Source organism: Heloderma suspectum, chromosome 2, assembly GCF_057233095.1.
Source record: "Heloderma suspectum isolate Gila_16-S chromosome 2, 16-S_ref, whole genome shotgun sequence".
In the NCBI taxonomy this organism is placed as follows: domain Eukaryota; kingdom Metazoa; phylum Chordata; class Lepidosauria; order Squamata; family Helodermatidae; genus Heloderma; species Heloderma suspectum.
Window position 1 is genome coordinate 242,695,397 of NC_139459.1, and position 21,704 is coordinate 242,717,100.

At 40.4% G+C, this 21,704-nt stretch overlaps 1 protein-coding gene across 1 annotated transcript in view; it reads right to left on the bottom strand.

Annotated features, from left to right (window-relative positions):
- The window catches only part of SLIT3 (slit guidance ligand 3), a 693,114-nt gene that overhangs the window by 223,956 nt on the left and 447,454 nt on the right, over positions 1-21,704 (bottom strand). The window contains exon 9 of the mRNA XM_084838630.1: positions 13,419-13,560. Coding sequence (XP_084694756.1) covers positions 13,419-13,560 — 142 coding nt within the window. The remainder of the gene's footprint in view (positions 1-13,418; positions 13,561-21,704) is intronic.

Here is a 21,704-nt window from a genome sequence, read left to right on the forward strand (position 1 = left end):
GGGGAGGGAGGATAAACTGCCCCATAAGCTCCCCATAAATATTAACCCTGGTACATAATCCACACATTAGATTCTCTGTTCTTATTACCAACAGAAGCCGAGCTGGAATAAAAACAAAAGCAAACTTAAGGGAAGTCTAAAATGGCTCTTCCTAAAGGAAATCAACCCTGAGTGCTCATTGGAAGGACAGATAATGAAGCTGAAGCTCCAATATTTTGGCCACCTAATGCGAAGAGAAAACTCCCTGGAAAAGACCCTGATGCTGGGAAAGACTGAAGGCAAAAGGAGAAGGGGACGGCAGAGGATGAGATGGCTAGATAGCATCACGGATGCAATGAATATGAACTTGAGCACGCTCCGGGAGAGAGCGCAGGACAGGAAGGCCTGGCGTGCTATGGTCCATGGGGTCACGAAGAGTCGGACACGACTGAACGACTGAACAACAACAACAACAAAAAATGGCTCTAAGCTTTTAGCACAAACCGGAATTATCTTTGATATATTCTACAACCTTTTGTACACTGCTTGGAATAGTTTAGGTACAGTGAATTGTACGTCAGGGTTCTGAAGAGATGCCCTTGAAGGTATCTTCCAGCCCTACAATTGGATGATTTCTTTTGTTCTGCTAAGAAACAGCTTCTTTGCCCTTTGGGAGCTTTATTTTTAAGGCTTCAACAACCGTTCAGGTCAAAGGACAAGAGCAATTTCCTTCACTCTCTCTAATAAAATAGCGAAGCCTGGAGAATGTGCAGAGAAGCCTGATGGATTCAAAGACATTTTTTCTGAACATGATGTGGCATTAAGAACAAGCCCCTATATGCCCTGGCTTCAATTTTAGTTTTAGTTTTTAAAACAACTTTGCTGCTGAGACCAGACACCCGACAAAACAGCTGAAAACAGCAAGGGGGAAAAAGATGCACTTAAAGGTGACAAATTATCTTCTAGCAAAAAATAAGCACCTGGAATCCTGTCCTAATCAATCTCAAGGTTCAGCACTTTTTGTTACCTCCTCTGTTGGCACATGAACACTTCACACCAATGGTGAGACAGTATTAAGGGTGTGTATGTGCGTGCATGAGTGTATATGTGTGTGTGTGTGTACATAGAAGAGTACCTAATGCAGCCTTTCTTAATCCAGATAGCACATTATTGGGAGTAACAAGACTATTTGTCTTGAAAAGGAATACTGACTGCTGATTCGTTAAGACATTCAAATCCATTTAGGTTGCAACTTTTTTTTTTATTGGTGAAAAGAAGGGATATTACTCAGCTTGCTAATAGGAGCAGTTTTCTCGCTTTTCCCATTTTGTTCAGCATCACAGCTACTGCCAGCTAATAGTTTGTCAAGCCCACCCACAACAGAAGCGAATCATTAAGCTGGGGGACAGAGAGAGGAACGAAGAATCAGTGCTGATGATTCTTAGCTGTCAAATGAGTAGACTCTACAAAGGAGAGAGCCATGCTCTGATGACAGCAATGCTGTGTTGTTGCCAAGGTGTCAGAACTCATGCTTTCTCTACTTGTAGTCCATGTAGGAATCATATAACTAAGCAAGCTGACTATGCCTCCCTGGTTTGAATGGTTAACTGTGGCCTTTTTTGCCAGTCAATTCCTGCAAACAATGGCTTTTTAGAGAAAGGTAGAAATTAAATAAATATTATTAGTACACCACATGCTGTTATTCCTATCATAAGGAAGACACAGCTGGTTGGCTCAAAGAGATTTTCTGCTCCATGTAGCCAGCAGAAGTAGGAAAATATGGATGTGCATGAATGAGTAAGTAGATGCATGGTAGTGCCTGCTGTGATAATATCTGAGTCTCAAAATACTTGGTCTTGAGCAAGTTAAGCATCTGCCAGCAAAAGACCAGAGGCTTCACATTTTAAGTATGCATTCATTTAAAATCTAATTCCTCACAGTGCAATGCCAGGGTGTATTAGCGCTCAGATTCTCCTCAGCTTGAAGTTCAAATTCCAAGAGATTAAGCGTAGAGTAGCATTCAGTTTTTTGTATGCAGCAGAGGCTGGGTGTGATTCACACATGTAAACTCATCACTTGATGAGTACAGCAACAGCTGATGACTTCATGGGTGAAGTCATCACAAATAAACTATTCCAGAAAGAACAGAGGTTCTCAATTGGAAAGCTTTATCTGAAGTGGCCACAAGTGAAACAAATCAAATCTCTTGCATCCACGTCAAACACAACACTTTCAAATGGAGTTCATACATGCATTGTTGAGTCATTACATGTAGAATAATAAGTGATGAGGTGTCAAGTGATATATATATGAATGTTTGAACCGGTCTTGGGATGGAATGCATGAACCATCACTTCTGTGTAAGGGGCTCAAGGCTATGGTGCAACACATCACTCATTGCTGCTGTCCCACGCGCTGGAACATAATTGTCCCATTTTACACATCCAGAAACTGTCTCTACCCATTGACAGTCCCCTTCAAACATCATCTTTTTCAGAGGGACAATTTCTTCAGCGTGGCAAAAAAATCTAGAACTAGAACAAAGAACATGGTGGAGGGAGGGCTTAGAGAATTAAGAGCCAGGAAATGAGTCTGATCCAGAAGCGTGGTAAGGGTGAACTGGAAAAATTCTTATCAACTTATTAAATTCTTAGGACCCCCTCCCCCCCAGTGTCAAGTGCATAGTACAAAAATGAGATTTATGGCAGAAAAGTGGGGAAAGTGGGGTAAGATTGAAGAGAATATGAGGAAAATAGGTAATATATGTGAGACACAAACTGTCGCTGAGCACTTTTCCGTAACGCAAAGTGTTCCACAGAATCCTGTCGCTCTAGAGAAGCAACAGCTTGCCCAAGGCAAGTAATTTAAATGGGGCAGGGCCAAAAGAGACATTACTTTAAATCTGTGTCTAGCATCTACATTTTTTTTTCTTTCATTCATTTTTACTCTAGAATAGGTGCAGGGGCCCTGATCTGGATTGGGACCCTAGTGTGTGGGGTAGGGGGGGGAGCTTTTATGATCTGGATCAAGGGGCCTGCACTTATCTTTAGGTTAAAAATGAAAAAAGACATAGCTGCTAGTCACATATTTAAAGTAATGTCTGTTTAGGCCCTTAGGTATATCACTGGAGTCATGCCAATTGGAAGTTTCTTCCAGTTCTGTTTATATATTTATCAAGTAATAAATTACTACTTGACACCCTACTATACTGCCATGTTTCAGTGTTTAATTTTAAATGTGTTTGTTAATTGATTAATAGAATACAGGAAATCAATTAATAGTTTACACAGTTGTAAAATTGTACAGCCTGTTGGTACCTTGATGATGTAGGCATAGTAAATCCTTTCCTGCCTTAACCTATGTCTAGATGCCTTACAGTGATATAACTCTACACCTACAATATAACACAATATCAGGAAAATCATGAAAGGGAGAACACAGGCTATAAGTTCCCACCATGTGTCAGTAACACAAAACTTCTTAAAGGACAAACACTTCTGACTCATTCTTCCTTTCAGGGTCACAGCTACGGCACATAACACAGAGTCAACAGTAACCACAGTCCCAAAGCAATCCCCACCAGTGGATGGATGAATGTGACCTGATGACAGAATAACCCCATCATCAGGTGCATCTCATAACATAGATATTAGGGGGGATACTTGTTTAGCATTCACTGGAAGAATGGGGAGTTTGGCTGAGGAGAAAAATGCTCAGGTGGAGGTACCATTTCTCAGTTACTCACTAAGCCTCCACTGATCTCCTGGTCATAGTTATAGAGGCTACCACCTGCACATCACTTCCATGTCTTCCCACAGGCAACCAGGCACCTATCCAAAGAGAAAGGATATGCCCCCTGCCATGCCTTACAGACCAAAAACAAGGCCTACAGTAGCAGGAGAGACCAGTGGGAAACCAGCCATTCTTAGGTTTGCCACCTTTTTCTTTGTAGGTTCCCACGTTTTTCAGACGTGAATGACAGATAAAAATGTAACAGGTACAGCTGTGCCATGACGGGAAATATGCCACGAGGGGGAAAGCTGCATCTGTTCGTTCTATATTTGTCATGAAACTTTCAAAGGCACACAGGCCACGTATAAAGCAAATCCAATTGATTGGCAAATCATTTATATGTGATCCTTTCATAAACTCTACTGACAACAACTACCGTTACTCAATAAACAATATGACTATTTCATCCGCTTCTCTTTTCTTATCATGACTAGCAGATATACACACACACACACACACACACACACACACTCTGCTTGTATCTCACTTCAGACATTTTCATGATGGGACACATAATGGGTCAGCAAGTTCCTGACCATAACATCTCAGCAGGGCTGTCTTGCCCATTGTATTGTCACTACAGCACTAGTGATAAGAGAGGCCTCAAGAGCTCAATGGTCTCCTAAGTCCAACCATGTTTACTGTGGGTGTGATGAACCAAGCACCAGTACTGCCACAAAGCCAAATGAACATGGGGAGGCAGAGGTGGAAATGAAGAAGTCTGGGCAAAGAGAAAGGCACCTCGGAGCCTAAATGAGGCAGGCAGTGGCCAGAATGAGGCCACTGACCCATGTTCCAATCACCCTGATTGGTTATCAAACTTCATTGTCTCAGACTCCAGCCTTTATAACAGCAGGAGTCTGTAGCTAGGGATTGCATACATGGGGATGGTGTGGTGGAAAGGATCACAGGCTAGGCCCCCGGGAGACCATAAATTGTTTCCCTCAGCAACGGAGCTGGCCCTATCATTAGGCAGAGTGAAATGAACTCCTCAGAAATTAGATATGGGGGGCAGAGTATAAGACACAAAAGTTGTGTTCATAAGTAACAAAAACCAGGATGGGACTATGCAGACTGAAAGCTGCCTTGCAGGAAGCAGTTTTAACCCTCACCTCAGCAGTGCTCCCAAGTGTAGTCTTCTATCTTTCCAATATAGAGGAATGGTTGCCATTCACTCCTGTACAGTTTTATCCCCAAGTGTTGTACTTGGGGACAAAACCTGTTCTCTATCCCTGACAGTGCAGAGCCAGCTGCTCACTGAGAGGGATTGCACAAGAAGTTGAAGTTCCCAGAGGGCATTATAATATACAAGCCCTCTCTCTGCACATAATCTACTAGTAATAATGATAACTATTTATTTATAGATATGGATACAGATAATTTGGGAGTAGCATTCAGAAGGAGACACAATGAAGTGTATAACTCTACATTTGGCTATTTGAACCCCAATGCCAGACAACCACTATTCTCTAAGTCTTAAGTAGTTGTTTCATTACTGCTTTTTTTAAAAAAAGAAAAAAATGGTTTCTCTGACACTATGACGAACCAAAATTGGCACATTTGTAAAAAAAAGAAAGAAAAAAAGATCTTGGGATATCAATGTTTACCATGGAAGCCAGATTCTTCCATTTGTAGTAGAAAACATCTGTGATGATCCCTAAACTTCCAGTTACATACCATGAAGGCATCTAAACAGTATCTGCCTTTACAGTGGGTACTGCGACTGTTCAAAAATTAGCTATCATAATGTCTCCAGGTAGTTCCACACTTCTCTAAACCCCAACTAAAATAAAAAGGAATGTTGTGTTCATCTGTGGCATTCACTTTCTGCAATGCTTGTCTTTCCCACAAATACTTTGCTTCAGATGATACTGCTCCAAGCTGGTGGCTCTTAAGCATAACACTGCTACACTTTCTGTGTTGTAGTTTAGCTGAAACCAATTTTTCTGTCAGTTTAGCCCCTAGTATCAAACTCCTTACTAACAATCATATTTTGCTATAATTAATAGCACTCTGTGTCCTTGTCATCTATTTCATGGAAGAGTCAGGCTTGAGGAAGGCTTTCTACCTTACATTCCTCTTGTGAAGTAGGACCTTTCCAAGAAAATTGCACTTACTGAGATAGCTTGGCATTAGATATTGGTCTGATGGATTACTATTCAAGCTTCCACCTTCAAGTAATGGGCTCACCTGTGGTTCAGATAAGCAAGAAGTGATGACCTTGGCTGCAAAACTGTTATCCTATGACAAGTGAGATGCAAAGCAGTGATTTAGACTGCTTGTTGAGAAGAAAAGAAAAGCAAATCCACTGTACAGGCTAGAAGTTTCAAGAAAACAGAGTGTCATGGCCTCAGCCTTGAACTCTGAATCGGAGGAAGATAAGCTATCTGTGTCCAGGGCTGCTACAACTGAGGAATTGGACTGGGGTCATGATATTGAATGTGAGGCTAGTAGTCAGGAGCCTGCAGAACCTGAACCAAGACTTTCATGAATGCTTTCCCCCAAGACTAAAGAGTTAACTATCTCCTGTTCCATCACTCCTGCACAGGGAGTGTGCCAGAAAAAGACGAGGGGCTTCCCCCTTTAAAGATTCACACTCTTCAGGGAAAGAGGGCAGTGCTTGAAAACAGTAGACTGGATGGAGGGATTCATAAGCAGTCACGTCACTCAAAAGTAGTATTTTGGAAAAGCCATAAGAATGGAGATTGGGGTAAGTGTTTTTCTCTTGGGAGGCTATTCCAAAATTTAGGCACCACAACCCAAAAAGGCGTACTGCTGGTGTCCACCTCTAGCCTTCATTGGAGCAAGTTGGTTACTTGGAGGTGCCTTGCCTCATGGGTGCCTGCCTCATGGGTGCCTGCTAAGAAGAATCGGAACACGGAGTTGTCTTCTATCATATATAGTCTGAACACTGGACAAGTCCCTTATGATATGCTTCATTTTCTGGATGAGATATAACTGTTCCTCTCAGCGTGTATGGGCAGACATGCAGTCCATCACATTATGTGAAAAACATCACAAAAGAAAACAGATAAACACCACATTACTCACAGCCTAAGAGACTAGCCACAATTTCCATTTTCCTATCCTATCCTCTTCATTTGATCCCTGCCAATTAGGCAGATAGTGTTTCATTGTTGTGTAGTTCTGTCGCTGAAGCAAGCATCAAGATAAAGAAGTATGGAACAGGAACATGTTTTATGCCACATGCCCACATAGCACAAACCCTATTCGGGCATTCAGCTTACTGGGTAGGCAAACACATGAACCGGGAGCAGGGCTGCACCAAGTGGCCTGTCCCCCTGGCATCCACGCATGGAGCATGAACATCAGTACAGAGGGGAACTCTGTGTGCATAGTTGTACATGCGAAGGTCTCCTTTCTGCATATGTTCATGATCTACATGTGGACACCAGAGGAAGAGATCACGTGACATGTGTGACACTGTGGACAGGGCTACATAGAGTGGCCCTGCTCCTACCTTGCATGGTTGCTTACCCGGTAAGCTGAATGCCTGGCTAGGAAAAAAAAAAAAGGAAAGGTTCCTCCTGTGCAAGCACCGAGTCATTGCTGACTCCTAGAGGGACGCGGCTTTCGCTGGCGTTTTCATGGCAGACTGTAGCGGGGTGGTTTGCCATTGCCTTCCCCAGTTGTGACTACCTTTCCCCCAGCAAGCTGGGTACTCATTTTACCAACCTCGGAAGGATGGAGGGCTGAGTTGACTTGAGCTGGCCGGCTACCTGGGACCCAGCTTCCGCTGGGATCGAACTCAGGTCGTGGGGAGAGTTTCGGTTGCAATACTGCCGCCTACCACTTTGCGCCACACGAATGCCTGACTAGGGCTACGGTAAATTACGGATGCTATTAGCTACTTGCTTGGGGGCATATAGCAGTTGCCCCAGATAGAATGGCAGTATCTATATTACCAGCCACCACAATGCTGTTTCTCAAGTAGCAAAGAAAACTCTAGTCTAGTTGATTTTAATTGGATAATAATAATAATAATAATAAGCATGCCTTTCCTTGCTCTTTCTAAGGAAAGCACAGCCATCAACAGAGAAATCTCTATCCTTGCTATGGTTAGGAAAGGAACATAAATAAGCTGGCTTAAGTCAAGTCAGACCATTGCTACGTGTGTATTGCCTACGTGAATGGTAGCAGCTCTTCCTGGTTTCAGGCAAGAGTCTTTCCAGTCTGACCAGGAGATAGCATGGATTGAACCTGGGACTTTTAACATGCAAAGTATGGGACTCTACCACTGAATTATGACCCTTTCACCATAAGACACCCAAGGTTCTTAGCTATGTCTGTAGGCCCACAGCTAACACAGTAGAGATAATACTTAAAGGACATGAGCTCAGACTTATGAAGGATTAAATCATGCTTAAACTCATCACTAGATTACAGAGGCAGATCAAAGTTTACTTTGATTCATTATCAGGTTTCTTATATATTTTTATTTAGTTATAGCATTTCTCCCTGGTTTTCTAAAAGATATAATTAAGGCGATAAAACAAAATAACAACAACAGCTGAATGTACTAAAAGCAAAAATTATAGCATTCAAAAGCAGCAGTCATGTCCTCTAAAAGAAGTATTTTGAAAAAGCCATAAGGCTGGAGATTGGGCTAGGTGTTCCTCTCTTGGGAGGCTATTCCAGATTTTAGGCACCTCAACCAAAAAGGCGTATTGCTGGTGTTCACCTACTATCCAATGGCAAAGAGATTCAGTAGGGGAACAACACTGGATTGATTTACAGTGAGTTACATACCAATACTGAGGTACATATCGATACTGTTTGCACAACACGATAGCCCAGCAAGGATTATTTAACCACAGTGAGGCTGCAGTATGTACAGGGTGTGTGGCCACCATTTTGAATATACAATCCCCGCTAAGGGGTTGTTGTGACATGTGAATCTGGCGAGCATGGGTTATAAGAATGTTAAACAACCATTGCATAACCCATAGTTTGTTTTAGACCATGCACAACATGACAACCCCCGAGCAGGGCTTGCATATGCAACCTGTTAAATAACCCCGATGACCCATGGCATGTTTTACAAGCCTGGTCACTGTTTAGCTCTTTTCCAAGTCTAGGAGTCCAAACTTCCTGGAGAGGTATTAGTATCAATGGGGCTGTAGTAGATGTCTAAAATACTAGGAAAAATTATTATCCACCCTATGTAGCTAATAATATAAAAGAGGGGAAATTAGAAGCCATATGTCTGGAACGAAGTGTGTATCTCCTCTGGATCCAGAAGGATACAGTTCTCTAGGGATATCAACCTAAATTACTGTCTGTAATTATTCCGTCTTAAAAGGCATAGGAATCTTTGTCATTTTAGTTGAAGTGGTACCCAATATGTAAGATATTTCTTAATTGATATTGAGTGAAAATTAAATTGTTCTGGGAATAAATTTCAGTAAATCAGCAATACATAGTTCTGGAAGAGGTAATTTAAGGCTCTTAATTGTGCAGATTCTCATTGTTACAGGAGCCTTACCCAAAGGTCTTGGATGTATTGGTACTCAAGTGATTTAAGAGGCCTATCTTTGAACCAATAGTCTATTAAAGTTACATTCCGTGTAAAAAGAAGACACTTCTAAATCATTATGCAAATCAGCACTGAAAGCATTATTGTATATTCCATTCAGCAAGGAGATTTTCAAGAAAGTTTTGAGGAAAATGTTTTCAAAGTGCTGGACATCTCACATCTTCTTGCTGTACAATAAATAATACTTGGGGAGGAAAAAGCATGAGGAAGGCTGGCAGACTTTAATCAAAAAATTATTATGGAAAATCACTAATTTAGCAACCTCTTTGTGTTAAGCATTTTAAAATAACTCTGTACATACACTGGGCAATATCCAAAGGGGTGCTTTCCCCCCCGCTGATTCTTTTCTGGCCTACCGATTGAGGTGCGTAAGCAGTTGGTCCCACTGATTGAGTAACATAAGGGAGATTTAGCGCTTCCTAGGGTAGCCCCGAAATGAGCAGAAACACTCATTTCTGGAAGGAGACAGGTCGGCGGAGCTCCCTTATGTGAGCCCCAGCAACCTCCTTTTCTCCAGAAACTAGCGTTTCTGCTCATTTTGGGTTGTCCTGGAAGTGCTAAATTGCCATTACACAAGTAGTGGAGGCCCCTTGTGCAATGCAATTGGTGGAGCGGAAGTGTCCCACTGGATTCTGCCATTGTTTATATTCTACGACCTGCAAGGATCTCTTAACTCATCAAGAAAGTTCTTGGTTTTGGTCTTGGCATTTTGAAATCTTACATACTCAGGCTAAGTTAATAACTTCAGAAATGTGGAAGTGCAAAGAAGAAAAATAACTTGGCTTTTGTATCTGGAAATTACACACAAATGTGCCTAGGCAAGTGAGAGACACAACCAGAAGTTGTATTACAGAGCAGTGTGACCCAACATTGAGTTGGATCCGTACTTAATCATACTTAGATAGACTCACTGAAATCAGTGGGATTTAAGTCAGTCATAATGTAAATCCCTGTGATTTCAGTGGGCCTCCTCTAAAGGTAACTAAATCAGATTCCAACCCAGTGTTTCTGTCAGGACAAACCTGGTTCGTAATCTCAGTGTTTCTATAGCTGGTTGCCAGAGGGATATAAGACCTGACACCTGCTTTCAATTCCCCAAGGAACAAAACCAAAGTAATTGAGTTTCATTTCACACTCAGTGTTACCATTCCATACTAAAACCTGCACAAAAGCAGACTGCAGCAACAGATGAAAATAAGCAATGACAAGCACTAAAACTTATATGTTTTCAAATATGAGACGTAGATATTATTCCAACAGAAAAACAATGGCATTTGTTTTGTTAAACTTAGCACTCAGCCTTGCCATTGACACAGCAAACATGTAACCTTGTTTGCAATAGTGCTATCTTTACCATTAAAGAGGAAATCAAGTGCCTGCTGAATAGGCTGAATGGATATTTTATATTATTTTATTTCTGACCCTTCTATAGATAAAATAAAAGAGGTGACTATGCATCACTAAATTGTCCATATAGAAACACACATGGATCGACTGATTAATGGATTTAAAATATTTATATCCTGTCTCTGCTTTAAAAACCAGAGGGCATTTAACAACAATAAATTAAAAACAAATAAAACATGTCAATTTCTATATTTCGTTATCAGCCATTCAAGAGCACAAATGATATTCTACCAGGCATTGCTTTGGGAGACTGTGGTTGTCTATGGGAAAAGGTTTGAGAGATACAAGGTGTAAGAGTAAGTGTGTACAGAATTTCAGCTAAATGTATGTAGGGTTAAACTGACAGGGAAATATCATTTGAAATGCAGTGTTCTGATGCCAAAATTCAGCAAAAAAAGATTCTGCATATATTTTGTATTTTTTAAGTCTGAGGTTGAGGAGCTTATAAATACTCTAGTTCATCACATTGAGAAATATCTAACAAGACTGCTCTGCCGCCGCTGGTTGTGTTGTGCTCGTGGAAGCCATGGCTTGTGCAACAGGGCTTTGTGCCTCTAAGAATAATCTGAAATTAGTGCAAACACTCATTTCTGGATCAGGACAGGTTAGCGGAGCTCCCTTCTGTGAGCACTGCTGACCTGTCCCATTCTGGAAATGAGTGATGCCACTCATTTTGGGTTATTTTTAGAAGTGCTCTTCTAAGCACAGAGTGCAGGGCCTTTCTGTGCTGCCTACAGCACGGGAGAGGGTGGAGGTTGGTTCTCCGGGAACCAACCTTGGAGCACGGGCTCTGAGGTCAGTTCCCGGGAACCGACCTATCCTATGGCCATCTAGCTGCTGACTAGTGGCCATAGGATTGTGCCCTAAGCTTTGTAACATGCATCTGTAAAACACTGACAAGAAATGTAGATGTTCTGAAGGATACGTATTTTTCAGCATTCGACAACAGAAAGCAAACCTTTACAAGAGATGACCTTCCCTTCAACGATTTTAACAATGGATGAATATATTTGGCTCTAGGATAATTATAGATAGAGCATTCTAGAAGTATATGACTAATATCTTCAAATGATACAGAATTGTAACCACATACTCTGCCCTTCTTACGAACCGCTTTATGCTGCCCCACCAAATCTGGTAAAGGAAGAGCATTTAATCTTGGCTGAATAGAGGCTACCCTCATTTTAACATTTGCCAGATCTACCAAGTATTTTGGGAGCAATAGGTATGAAGGAATAAAGGAGACATAAAAGTTGTTAGCTTGACAAGACTTAATCCCAGCCACCTGAAATTGCATCTCAGCGTTCTTAAACCTTTGCAGCAATATTAGTTTAGCTCTGTCATATCCTTGGATCAAGGGAAAGGAGGTAGAGAATCCCAAACTCATGACAGCAAGTTACATTTTTTGCTTCCAAGAGTTTGGGCCCATCTCTTCCAATACCATCAGAATAAATTCTGATGCCCGCTTAAAGGTGATTTTTAACCAAAAAATCAGGGCTAACCTAAGAGCTTCAGCTTTGATAGTCATTACATCCAGTTCTGCACGAACCAATTCTAGTTTTGTAGAAATGGGAACTGGCAGAAGTCTACGCAGAAATTTATTTTGAGCTTTTTCTATTGAATCTCAATTGGCCATAGCCCATAGTGGAGCATATAGCAATTTTGGCAGAATCCTAGTCTTATACAATTCTATGGTGGGCTGAACCAGATTGTCCCCTTTTGTACAATAAAACCGTAATGATCCATTTAATGTTCTACCTGCTAGTAAGGTGCTTGACTGAACTTGCGAAGACCATGCACCTGTCCACTGGAAGACCACACAAAGATACTTAAAAGAGAAACTTGCTCCAATTTATTCCCATCTAGTGATCAATTAAGAATTTGCTTGGATTTACCAAATATCATAGTTTCTGGTTTTTTTTGGTAATTGATAGAAAGAAGCTCGTTCCTACAATATAGACTGAACCAGTTCAGCAATCTACGTAAGCCCAACTGGTTGTGAGAAATCAGGATTGCATCATCTGCATAAAGGAGGATTGAATATTTCCGATTTTCGACTTTGATTGGAAAATAACAGTCACTCCTTAAGAACTCTACCACATCATTTATAATTAAATTGAAAAGGAGTGGGGCAAGTAAACACTCTTGTCTTACTCCTTTTGTGACTGGCACAGAGTCAGATAAATATCTTCCATCAGTTCTAACTTGCAAAGGTGCCCCAGAATATAAAATCATTATACATTTTTAAAGCTGTAGGTCAATGCCCATAGATTGTAATTTGCTCCACAGACATTCCCAAGAAATAGAATCAAAAGCAGCTTTCAAATCAGTAAAAGCTACATAGACATGTTCTACAATTTCAGCCAAATACAACATATCTTTACAACAGTGTAAAGGACTAAAGGTATAATCGTATCCCATTCTCACAAATTAGTTTGGGGTAAAAACATAATTAAGTAATTTGTTAAGGCTTCATCTTCTAAGCATCCAAGTGTATTAAAAAAAACAGATATTGTGCAAAAAAGCTATGTCTAAAACCAAAGATAAGTTCCAGAATCAGCTGTTGGTAACTGGTATTGCCACGAACAGAAGGCCCACAAATTCAAAAACAATCTGCACATGAGGTTTCTCTCTTTGGCTGAAATACAGCTCTATAGAATGCAGAAAGCGAAGTTACACTTACATTTCGATAATACTCTCCGGCAGGTTGGCTGGAATTTCAGTTAAGCCTTTTCCTCGACAGTCCACAATATTGTTACTACAAGTGCAAGCAGATGGGCAGCTGATGGAATTGGCATTGCAGGATGGTGATTCAGCATGTGAACCTGAGAAAGAAAAGAAATCAACATCAGTATTAAAAAATGTGGTGTTGTGCACATTTTATTACCTGCAATTTGCATCACTCTAAAACAAAACCTAACAGTCAGATCATTCTAATGTTATAATTATTATTTAATTAAATTGCCTAAAATTACCAGGTCCCATACAAAGATACAAAAAAGACAGGCCCTGTCATAGGCTTACCATCCTTTAGACAGTGTATGACCACCTCTTTTCAATGAATTAACTCAATATCATGGCACAACAAAAGTTTGTGTGTATTGAGAAGAATGTCAGCTTAACATGAAAATACTATCAAAATCTCACTGCAGCTTTAATCTGAGAAATTACCAATTACAGGGGTTAAAACGATTTAATTTTTTAATGTACAAACATTTGGTGACAGTATCTGATGACCAATCCCACACGAATGCTTCTTGAACACAAAGTTATCTTGGTGTGTCCAAATGCATTATAGTCATGCCTCACCCCAAACCCTACATGTACTGTAGGTGTACAAGTATTTATGAAGAATCCATATTTTGTAATTCAGAATATCTTAATGCATCACATCAGACCACTAAAGACTGATTCACACATGCATGTTCATCATCCGGTATTTTTAAACTTGATAACTCATTATTCAATGGCACATAGCTGAATGTGTGAACTAATTCTGGCAGAAAACACCACTGTATTCGAGGTGATGCAAGTAGATACAAAAGCTCTGTCTGTTGCCTAACCTGGCGCCCTCCAGATGTGTTGGACTACAACTCCCATCATCTGTCTATGGATCTCAGGCTGCATCTTATTCAGCAAAAACTGTTTCGTGTTTATTGGATGCCACAAAGTCTCTTTAATAAGGGTTTGTCTAAGTCAGCTAATTGCTGGAGGTGTAACGCAATTAATGCTTCTTTTAAGGATATGTTTTGACGATGTCCAGTAGTTGCTTCTTTTGGAGGTTATTATATGGATACACTGTATACTAGAACAGTCTTTACTATTTGCTGATGTACATGCTTTTTTAAATTATCTGCCTGCTTCCTGGAAATTAACACATGGTCAGCGCGAATGGATTCTCCATGCCCTTCTGACAGCTAAAAGGCTGATACTACAACACTGAAAGGACAAACAGCCACTTCTTATAATGCAATAGATTGAGGATCTTACAACATTTTCAACATTTGCAAGGGCGGTGTATAGACGCCACCTGTGAACGGATACTTATTTGGATATTTGCCCTGCTTTTGTTGAAGTTTATGTATAGTTCTTAGAAGGCTGTATTTTCATTCATGTATAATATGTATGCACTGAAAATGATATATTCAAATCTATGTAGCCACAATTTTTTTTCTTTCTTTTTTTTCTTTCTCTCTTTTTTGCTGTTGAAATTTTACAATTAAAAAAAACCCTCCCATCATGCTCAGCCAGTTGGAAAAGGCCGGTCTACAGTATTTTATCTGTGTCAGCCATTTCACCCATGTAAGCCATCACCTGATGCTGTCAATCAGTGGTGAGCACGCACGTGTGAATCAGCAACAAGTACATATTCATACAATCAGCTTTCACTAGGAAGCACTGCCATTCCTGGCAACTTGTTTGGCTCTTCTGTGGCTACTTATTCCTTTCAGTATAACCCCCACACAGGGAGTTCCGTATAAAGCCAAAAAAAATGTAAAATGAATTTTCTTGTGCACACATAATTCCATATACATATATAATGTGTGTAGACTGAACATGAAAAATAGGAGTTTCGCAAATTAAACTGATACACAGCTTAAAATATTTACACCATAAATTAAAGCTGAAAGGACAAAGGAGGAATGTCAACAATGAAGCTATTTTTCTCAGGTTTTTTTCTACAGCAGACGTCACTATGGGAACAAACCAGAAGCTCTAGCTTTAGCCGACTTTCGACACCTAAGAAATATCTGAAAAAATATTCTTATTAACCTTTCAAGATTATAAAGCATAATTAGTACTCCTGCACCTGCAGCTTCATGTAGAATAATAGTCATCTGGAACTTTGCCAGGCAAGGAACATTTAAATTAAATTAAAATTTAACTGGATTTTAAACTGGTTTGCTCAATAATACTATGGAAGTGGTGTGCCTAGCACCAGAGAGCCATACCAAATTTTCTTTCATTAACCCCCTCTCCCAAGCCAGTGGCACTGCTGTGGACTCCAGTGGCTGTTTGAAATCTTTGTAAAAGTCTTTTTAGCGAACCTGAACCTAAACCACTTTATACTCCCCATTTAAATGGACAATAAAAGTACAAAACGCCTAAGCTGATAAGAGTCCAAAGGGTTGTATCCAATTGTGTCCAACCAACAATGGAATGGCATCCATCCATCAGTGGAATTATGGCATCCATCGGTGGAATGGATTCCCCTTCTCCTTGCAGCTTTCTGTGCTCACCAAATCTGCTCTGGAGGGTTGTAAGACCCTCCAGAACTGATCTGACTCATCTGAGGGGCATGAGGATGCAGGGGGAAGGGAAAGTTCCATTGCACGGGTGGAAGCCCACTGATGTCATTTAGGATCTCACCGATTCTGTCCCCAGTAACTGCTTGAACTAGGGTAAGGAAAATAACACAGCATTTCCCTGTATAATAAAGTCCTCTCTGTCTCTCTTTCTCCCCTCCTTCTCTATGCATGTGTGTGTATGCATGTGCATGCGTGCATGTGTGTACATGGGTGATTATTCAGTTCAAGGGTGCATCTGCTTGATTATTCAATTCACTTCAAGAACGCTGGCACAGATTTTTTTTGTTTTTGTAACAACAGCAACAACAACAACAACAACAACAACTCAGCATATTCCTGTGTGTACCGATTTTTTTTTTTAATAAACCACTGCAGGGGTCTGTTGAACCCCAGGAATAACTTTGATCCTACGGGGTTAATTCTGTTCCAAGTCGACTTTATCTTGACATGGAAGTTACCACCCTAATAACAGAAACTTTTAACACTGCTGTCTTATTTATAATGTTCATTTTTTTGCTGGGGAGGGTTCTATTAAGCTATTGGCATACATAACACCTCTTCCATTATTAACTACAAGCCCAGTATTTCACTTAGGCATTTTCTGGTTTCTCTTTTGTTTCTTTATTATGAGCCCAGTATTTCATCTATGCATTTTAAGTGACTGTTTTGATTTCTCTTGTGTTTTCTCCTGCATGGCTTCCTGTTACAACAATGAAGAATTTAGGTTACCGTTGTGGGGTCCAAAGTACCACAATAATTTGTATAGCAGACTAAGTTTTGGGGAATCTGATACCAATAAAATATCATATATTAGGTTATGTTAAACTAAAACGGTAAAATTATCTGTTACTTTATTTCCGCCTAGAACTTTAAAAGGGTCCATTGGACTCCCAGCAGAAGATTGATACTGATCAAAAATATGGTGTGTGAGGGATAATATCTGCACTATTTCAGTGATAACCAGGAAAAAGTACTTCTCAGGGCAATATCTAATTGTGTCATTCTGCTAGTGCAAATGACGTTGCTCTAACGGAAACTAGGTTCCAAACTATGCACAAGAAGCGAATCCAGCTAAAATTACGTTTGTGCAAGCAGAGTTGCACAACTTGTTCTGCAAGTGGTTGTGCATTGCCTTTGAGCAACTCGGTGTGCATTATACTTGTGCAATCCCTTGCACAATCAGTTGCACATTATCCTCGCACAACCTAATGTGCAACCAGTTGCGTATTACACTTGCATAACTGGTTGTGCAGCAGTTGCACATCTGGTTGCAGAACAGAGTTGCACTAGCATAATGAACAATGGAAAGATTTCGCAGAGCTCCGCTAGAGAGATTTGATTTGAATAACGCTATTGGATATTGCTTTCAGAATATTTAACAAACTTTTAACAAATAAATTATGCATTTCCTATTTTATATGCATGTTCAATCATGGCTTGAATTCTGGAACAGAAGAAGATTCCTACACCCTATTCCTTCAGTGGATGAATAAGATATGAAAAGCTTGCCTATCGCTTGTCAGTTATCAAACTATTTATTTAATGCTGTGCCACAAAAAAAATTATTTTGTTTTTTGTGAGGGTGAGTACAGCCTTATTATGCACTGTCTTTTAAAATCCTTTATATTAATATACTGTTAAACAATATCAAAGAATGGTGGAATAATTTCCTATTCCAAAGCAAAAAGTGTTTATATACTGATGGAACATATCTGCATATATCACTACTGTCCAAACCATTAAGTATTGAAAAACGAAACCCTGATGTACCATTAAGTAGTGTCATTGAGGCCGCAATCCTATTGAGATAATCCTATCCAAAGCAAGGCAAAAGAAGCATGGAGGGGATTGTTCCCTCCGCGCTCCTCCTTCCCTGTTTTTTCTGCTAGACAGCCAATTGTGGCTGTCTAGCCACAGGAGTATGGATCGGGGAAGGAGGCTGCTGTACGACACATAGGATGTGACAATAGGATGAGAATTATTGGAAACATAGGATGTGTCTGTCATACAGGCAGCTACGCTCTCCCCACCTCGGAATGCCCCCAGCCACGCCCCTTTCCGCCCTCTCCGTGCTCCTCTTGTGAGCGTGGAGGACGGGGATGTTCCACGCTGCCTCTGAGGCAGCACGGAAGTGGGGGGAGGTTGATTTTCTGGAAACCGACCTTGGCCATAGGATTGATCTCTGAATGTAGTAATGGATAAAGAAATAGTGCAAGGGTAATTCACATCACAATACTGTGGATTAGAAAAGATGTCTGGTTATATATAGTTATAAATGTTATCATTTGAAATACAGCTCCCCAAAGATGCAAAACTACCACTAGGTTGCCATATACCAAGAAGGGGTTGTCCCTTGATAAAAAAAAGGAACAGAGAATTATGGGAAACTTTTTACTTTATGTTTCAGAAATGTCAGAGATTCCACTGGGAATTCATGGCCTGAGTTACCATTAGCACAATCAGATTGTAGAAATTGTGATCTCTCTTTTGATCTTTAAATATGGCCTAAGATGTGTCAGAAAACAAGTGAACACATGGACACAGATAAATAAGCAAGTACAGCCCTGCAACATTTAGAAAAGGTTTACTTAAAAGAGAATGTTAAAATTGGGATACAACTACAGGCTACTCTCTCTTGGTCAGTCATGCCTTTTGCAATTCCTGGCAGTCTTTTTGAAAACCATGAAAACTATTTCTAAAGACAAAAATCCAGAACTCTTGTGCACTCTCTGCAGTTTGAACTTTGTGTCTTGCAGTCTGCAACACTCGAAGTTGTGTAGTAAACTGGTTTTGAACTTCAGGGTAGTTTCAAAAGCAGCCTGTGATATGCTATGGGAATTTCCTGCTTCAAGTCCTGCTGGGTGTACATATGTCCTTGGAGTCCAAATTCCCAAAAGCTTTATGTATGCAATATCAATGGATTAACGCCTTGGTCTTTATCCCACACTTACCAACTTTACATATGTAATGCATTTCAGTCTCAAGTTATTTTAATGAGATGGAATCTATGAAAGGTAAAACCACATAACAGGAACTGGGAATTTGCATTAAAAAACCTACCTCCTATTCAGCACAGGGAGACTGCAGCTATACCCCTATATCCATGGTTTAGGGTGCATCCATATCATCAATTTAGAGTTGTCAAGATGAAAAACGTATTTACAAAATATATATTAATGTTCTTTTAACAAAATGCATTTGTGAATGCTTGTAGTATTTTATCTACTTGACGTTTGTACAGCAAGAAGAAAATATATCTTAACTTTCTTTATGAAAGTATAGTTCTAAAAATATAGGATACTGTTTCTTTTTTGTAGCCAATGCTTTTTGTTGTTCAACAAACAAAAATGTTCTTCGAGCATCAACTATACTGATGCACCACTTTCAAATATGCCCTTTAACCTTTCACACTATAAACAAAAAATGGGGATAATCAACCCAAAGTTATCAACTGAAAATTTGTGAAGTGTTGTATAATATGTTGTATGATTACTAAACATTTAGATTACGTTCTGTTGTACAGGACCCAAGTCATCCAGAACAAAGAATACTAATCAAAGAAGTCACCTATGGTAAACTAAAAACAATCATTATTCCAACCTATAAAAACATATTTTAAGTTGAAATGTTTATGGAATTTTTCCCAGTGGTGTTCATGCTACAGCATCACATGTCAAGAACATTAGAAGGAGAAATGTCAAGGTAGCTTGAAAGCAGATTGCTGTTGTTTATTCGGTCAGTCGCTTCCGATTCTTCGTGACTTCATGGACCAGCCCACGCCAGAGCTTCCTGTCGGCTGTCGCCACCCCCAGCTCCCCCAAGGTCGAGTCTGTCACCTCCAGAATATCATCCATCCATCTTGCCCTTCGTCGGCCCCTCTTCCTTTTGCCTTCCACTTTCCCTAGCATCAGCATCTTCTCCAGGGTATCCTGTCTTCTCATTATGTGGCCAAAGTACTTCAGTTTTGACTTTAATATCATTCCCTCAAGTGAGCAGTCTGGCTTTATTTCCTGGAGTATGGACTGGTTTGATCTTCTTGCAGTCCAAGGCACTCTCAGAATTTTCCTCCAGCACCACAGTTCGAAAGCATCTATCTTCCTTCGCTCAGCCTTCCTTATGGTCCAGCTCTCGCAACCATAGGTTACCATGGGAAATACCATTGCTTGAACTATGCGGACCTTTGTTGTCAGTGTGATGTCTCCGCTCCTAACTATTTTATCAAGATTTGTCATTGCTGTCCTCCCCAGAAGTAAACATCTTCTGATTTCCTGGCTGCAGTCAGCGTCTGCAGTAATCTTTGCGCCTCGAAAGACAAAGTCTGTCACTGCCTCCACGTTTTCTCCCTCTATTTGCCAGTTATCAATCAAGCTGGTTGCCATAATCTTGGTTTTTTTGAGGTTTAACTGCAACCCAGCTTTTGCACTTTCTTCTTTCACCTTCGTCATGAGGTTCCTCAGCTCCTCCTCGCTTTCAGCCATCAAAGTGGTATCATCTGCATATCTGAGATTGTTAATGTTTCTTCCAGCGATTTTAACTCCAGTCTTGGCTTCATCAAGCCCAGCACGTCGCATGATGTGTTCTGCGTACAGGTTGAATAGGTAGGGTGAGAGTATACAACCCTGCCCTACTCCTTTCCCAATCTTAAACCAGTCTGTTGTACCATGGTCTGTTCTTACGTTGCTACTTGGTCGTTATACAGATTCCTCAGGAGGCAGACAAGATGACTTGGTATCCCCATCCCACCAAGAGCTTGCCACAATTTGTGATGATCCACACAGTCAAAGGCTTTAGAATAGTCAATAAAACAGAAATAGATGTTTTTTCTGAAACTCCCTGGCTTTCTCCATTATCCGGCAGATATTGGCAATTTGGTCTCTAGTTCCTGCCTTTTCTAAACCCAGCTTGTACATCTGGCAATTCTCGTTCCATGAATTGCTGGAGTACCTTGCAAGATCTTGAGCATTACCTTACTGGCATGTGAAATAAGTGCCACTGTTTGATAGTTTGAACATTCTTTGGTGCTTCCCTTTTTTGGTATGGGGATATAAGTTGATTTTTTCCAATCTGTTGGCCATTCTTGTGTTTTCCAAATTTGTTGGCATACGGCATGCATCACCTTGACAGCATCAATTTGCAAGATTTTAAACAGTTCAGCTGGGATACTGTCATCTCCTGCTGCCTTGTTATTAGCAATGCTTCTTAAGGCCCATTCAACCTCACTCTTCAGGATGTCTGGCTCTAGCTCACTGACCACACTGTCAAATCTGTATAGGAAGGATATTATTATCCTTCCTATACAGATCTTCCGTATATTCTTACCACCTTTTCTTGATCTCTTCTGTTTCTGTTAGGTCCTTGCCATCTTTGTTTTTGATCATACCCATTTTTGCCTGGAATTTACCTCTGATGTTCCTAATTTTCTGGAAGAGGTCTCTTGTCCTTCCTATTCTATTATCTTCTTCCGCTTCCGCGCATTGCTTGTTTAAAAATAATTCCTGATCTCTTCTGGCTAACCTCTGGAATTTTGAATTTAATTGGGCATATCTCCCCCTATCACTGTTGCCTTTTGCTTTCCTTCTTTCTTGGGCTGCTTCCAGTGTCTCAGCAGACAGCCATCTTGCCTTCTTGGTTTTCTTTTTCTTTCGGATGTTTTTTGTTGC